We start from the raw sequence: 5,000 nt of genomic DNA on the forward strand, positions 1-5,000 counted from the left end.
CCAGAATGTTTTTTGTCAGGCTACATCATCAAATTCACATAACTCAGACATAAAAAAAATGTATGACAGTCAGTAAGGAGAATAAACATTCAGATCTTGGGAATGAAAGAAGAGATGATGACAGAGTTAGCTTCAAAATAAACTGTGCTTTTTCACTGGCTGGATTACACAAGGAAATTGACTTTGGTTTACCAATTGAGTTGATAAAAGTACACTGTAAACTAACCCCTGTCTAACCCCTCCCCCCCCCCCCCCCCACCCCCTTCCTTTTGCCTGAACTAGAAGATAATATTATAAGCTTCTTCCTGAGCAACAATGTGTTGGGAGGGGCGAGGGGCAAGAGGAGGGGGGTATTTTTGGCATTTGTGTCAAGTTATGGTCTAAGAGTTCGAAAAATGGAAAGTTCCCACTCCTTTTTTCTACTAGGTTTATATTAACTTTTTTTTTGCCTTTTTTTTTTTTGCCAGAGACCATTTTTTTAAGACAACAAAGGCAAGAAATGATTCAACTAAACATTACACTGCCTGAGTCATGAAGTCATTACAACTGTACATGTAAGTGTATATTCTTACCTGTGAAAATTTGCCACATCAATCAGCTCCTCACTTGTCACAGATGCAGGAACAGCAGTCTCTGAGGGATACTGCAAGGGGTGCCTGCCATCTGAGTGGAAAAAGGTACAATAAACAGTAAATTGAAACAAGAATGATACCATGTACTTCCTGCAAACAAAACTAAACTGGAGTTCACTTTAATTATTTAAAACAAACACTCAATATAAAAATAATCAGAAACTATACATTGTACAGTCATGTACAAGATTCTTCTCTTTTTAAGCAAGGGTATTTTACAATAATGTTATTACATTGTGCAACGCTAATATTTATTTTAATATAACTGTTCATAATAATAATAATAATAATAATATTATTATTATTATTATTATTATTATTATTATCGTTATCGTTATCGTTATCGTTATCGTTATTATCATCATCACGATTTTTTCTGATGAATTGAATTTTCTTGCACAACTTGCTGAGATGATTTCTGACGAAACAATAGTAACTTCTGTTAAAGACAGAAATAGAGTTAAATTTAGCTTGCCAGCAGCAGCAGCAAGTCCTATGTTTTTTGAACAAATCACTAGCCTATAAACCATTCATAGAACAAATATTTCATCATCTGTGTTAACTATTACTTTGGTGTTGTTTCTGTCATTGAGGTGAAAAGTTCCACTTGATCAGAAGATGGAGTTGATTATTCTTCACTAAGGCTTAAAGGGCCAGTGTCAGGCTAATTCAGTCAAAACACTAAAACCATCTTTGCATCAAGCAAGACCAAGAAATAATGGTGTAGTTTTGTTGCCAATAACAATTGAAGTGCACTGAAGCTACTACTTGCAAAAACTGGCCGGAGATGGCGTCTGCAGAAAGTTGCCAAAAATTAAAAAAACAAATACTGGTAGCTTTTTGTGCAACAAATGTATTAATTTTCATATCTAATCTTGAGGGTTGTAAGGAATGTTGTACAGATTCTAACCCAGGTTTGACCTAAAAACAGCAATTACAGTGCCAGTTTAGACAACAAAATAACAATAACAAATACCATACTTACCATATGTTCTCCACTCCTCTGAAGGAAAAAGCTTCAGCCTGTCATATTCCACTACAATGGCAAAATAGAAAATAAAATCAACTTGAGTTTAAGAATAATCATCTCTAGCTCTTCAAATTCATGTTAATTGAGGTCAGTGTGTTGTTATTCTGAAGTAGATAAGATGGTAAAATTATTTCATATATGCAATTATTGAAAAGAATGAGTATTAGTTTCTTAAATTCTAGTCAGCCCACTTTTTCTGTAATTAGCATGAAATAAAATGAACCAATGAAGAAAGATTTGAAACAGTAGAGCTGACTTAAAAGCAATAATTTGTAGCATTGTTTAAAGATCACTAAGAATTTTACAGTAAATAATAATTATTATTATCATAACCCTGATAGAGATACTTGTACAATCTTCTTACTTTTGAACTTGTAGAAGTTTGAAGCATCACTGCTGTCCAAAATATCACAGGATTGTGGCAAAAGGATCGCAAACTTGTGCGAAAAGCAAAATAACTCCCGAAAACTCTGCAAAAAAACATTCTTTAAAGTTAAAATGCCACTCTTAAGTTTTGCATCAAAATAATTATAACAAAGCTGCGCAAAAGCAATGCAAATTTGCATTTCATAAAACTATGATAAAAATACACTGCATTTTATCTTTTTTCAATTTTGTGTTTTGTCAAAGACAGGATCAACAAGAATGCTTTCTTCGGGGCTATCTTTCGGCAAAAAGCTGAACCACAGCATTGTAGTCAACAGGCTTTCCATAGGGAATGTTTATACACCTTATTCCAAAATGGCCGTTGGTTTATGCGGATAACAAATTGGCCCTTGTTGCCTCGTTCAAGATAAAATATTATTTTGAATTTTAAGCTTCAGAACGAAGCATCAAGGGCTAATTTGAATAAAAACAAAAGAATATTTAAATGGTGGCCATTTTGGAATAAGGTGTATAAGAGCCATGCCTGACAGTCTAAAGTTGGTTATGAATTTTTTTGCATTTAAGATTGACTGTACTTATTTTATATTTATACAAGTTTTTGACATTATAGTAGCCATTTTAATTTGGGGTTTGATCGAACCTTTTGGACATAAGTGGAGATGATAATTACTGTAAAGAACTTACAACTTTTGAGTTTCGAAGAATAACTTTCATAACAGATTCAGCATCTGTGGTGCTCTGAAGGCCTAAACAGAACTGGAAATAAAAAGGTCTGTTATTACTCCACACAAGTCCGTTACTGTCTGTTCACCAGGAATTGAGCAAGGAAAAACTAAGAGGCTCACTACACGTACATATAACAAACCAAACCAGGCAGTTAATTGGACAGGAAATTTTTAAAAAATACAAAAAAAAAATGGTTGTCGCTTTTCCAGAAATCAGCCAGCAGCCAAACTCAGTCATGGTTAATGATTTAGCCACACACTTATGAAAAGAAGTAGATGACACTACCATCTCTGAAACAGTTACTAAGGGAGAGGTAGCAACTTTCAACTTGCGGCAGATAGAGAGTTATACAATGGCCACCAGAAAACAGCATTCAGGTGAACAAAGTAGTTCAGGTGATTAAAAAGAAAACTCTTGAAAAGTATGAAATGTCTGTGAGAATTGATGTAGGGGGTAGGTATAAGGGGTATTCAAGGAGGTGGCTGCCTAGAAAGGGCTTTGAAGGAGAGGTGGGGTAGATAGAGGCAATGGGGAAGATCAGGGAGGGGTATTGCTGTAGGAGAAGACTTAGTAGAACAGAGAAAAGGAGTGCCTTGTTCTTTTTCAGACCCCCTAAAAAACAAAGTCCCTGTGTTTTAACTACACCCCCAAAAAATGAAAATCCCTTTTGAGACAGTTGATCAAAATAAACCAGTTTTTTTAGACAGTTGATAAATATAAACCAGTTAAAAAGCTTTAGGAGCAGGGATGGCACAGTCGGTTAGTGCGCGGCCTTGGTGCAAGAGGTCCTGAGTTCGATTCCCGGATCTTGCATCCTTGTTTCGACTCCTTTCCTTTCCGTGTAGCTAAGTAGCTTTAAATACCCGTAAAACGGAGCACTGATGGAGAGGGGGGAGTAAAATGAGCGCACCGTCGACCTCAGGTTTGTCAGTTGAATTACTGTTACGAGTTATCGATGTTAAATAAGGTCTACTTTACTTTACCCAAACTGGTTAAAAAAAATGAAACCAGTCAAAAAAATTGAACTACAACATATTCACAAGCTGAAGGCACCTTCAGCTCATGGAGCCACAACAACCTTGACAATGTTACGACAAAATTTTTTCTCATCAATAAGAGGACACGTTAAAACTGCCTTAACGGTAATTTGTTTTTTACAATATCAAAAATGAAAAAGGGTATAATTCTCCCGTTAAATAAACAGATATAATATGCCAACACTAAAATATATGCAGTTTTATTCCAACTGGCACAATTTATCGCCCATAACTTTTCTTGTAGGTGCATTAGCTGCTAGTAACAAGTGATAAAATTTCATTGGCTGAAAATTTGACAATACTTGCATAAAAACCCTCAAGGAGATAAAAAATGTTCAAGGCTTAGTGAAAATCGAGCCATTTTGAGGTAGGAACATTTTTCAGTACATATCTCAACTTCCTCACCTGAGGGTATAATTATGTAAGACAAAAAATCAAACAGGTTAAAGTCTAGCAAATCCTCCATATTGATACTTTCAGCTTCACCTAAATTAAAATTGTATGTATCTGTACTCTTATTGATGATAAAAGTTTGCCAATCAGTGGGTGAGAAATTGCTCAACTATTGTGAATACTAAAATAGCCCTTTCACATTAAAAAGACATGGATCATCAAGTAGGCATGAAACTTCCCAAGAAAAAATTCTACCCTGACAAAGACAAGATTATTTTACAGGGGTGGGTTCCTGAAAGGTGTAATAACTCTGTTCCGGGGATAAATGTGCTGGGTAAGGCACATTTATCCCTGGAATAGAGTTATTACATCTTTCTGGAACTGGCCCCAGATCGATAATCATCATGGCAACACCATAATTTTTAAAGTGAAACAGTTGAAATTCATTTTGAGACTTCTTACCCTGTAAGACTGAATGTTACTGCAGACAATTTCAATTCCATCCATCAAAAACATCTGCTTGTCTTTTGGCAAGTTCTTCTTGGAAAACTTTTTTACCTCACAAATACTTGTAAGAGGAATAGATGCCACAATTTCGTAACTGTGATCTGTAAAAGGACAACAATAATAGCCCGCAAGATTAATAACAAAATTAATGTTTCATTTTCAAACCTTTTTTTGCTTTTAAAAATCTTTCTTGAAAGTTTAATTCATTTTAAATGTTTTGTTGTTAAATGAGTTGCTTTACTTGCCATTAACCAAAATGTGCATTTGAATAGGTGCTTTGAATCCCTA

General features: G+C 34.9%; 1 protein-coding gene across 2 annotated transcripts in view; it reads right to left on the bottom strand.

The window, feature by feature from the left end:
- LOC137978918 (myotubularin-related protein 7-like) overlaps nt 1-5,000 on the bottom strand; it is a 32,865-nt gene that overhangs the window by 15,792 nt on the left and 12,073 nt on the right. For both annotated transcript variants that reach the window (XM_068826037.1, XM_068826038.1), the window contains exons 5-9: nt 4,668-4,813; nt 2,734-2,805; nt 2,027-2,132; nt 1,618-1,668; nt 573-663 (exon numbers count right to left, since the gene is read on the bottom strand). In XM_068826037.1, the coding sequence (XP_068682138.1) occupies nt 573-663; nt 1,618-1,668; nt 2,027-2,132; nt 2,734-2,805; nt 4,668-4,813 (466 nt within the window). The remainder of the gene's footprint in view (nt 1-572; nt 664-1,617; nt 1,669-2,026; nt 2,133-2,733; nt 2,806-4,667; nt 4,814-5,000) is intronic.

The sequence above is a fragment of the Montipora foliosa genome, chromosome 12, assembly GCF_036669935.1.
Source record: "Montipora foliosa isolate CH-2021 chromosome 12, ASM3666993v2, whole genome shotgun sequence".
In the NCBI taxonomy this organism is placed as follows: Eukaryota; Metazoa; Cnidaria; class Anthozoa; order Scleractinia; family Acroporidae; genus Montipora; species Montipora foliosa.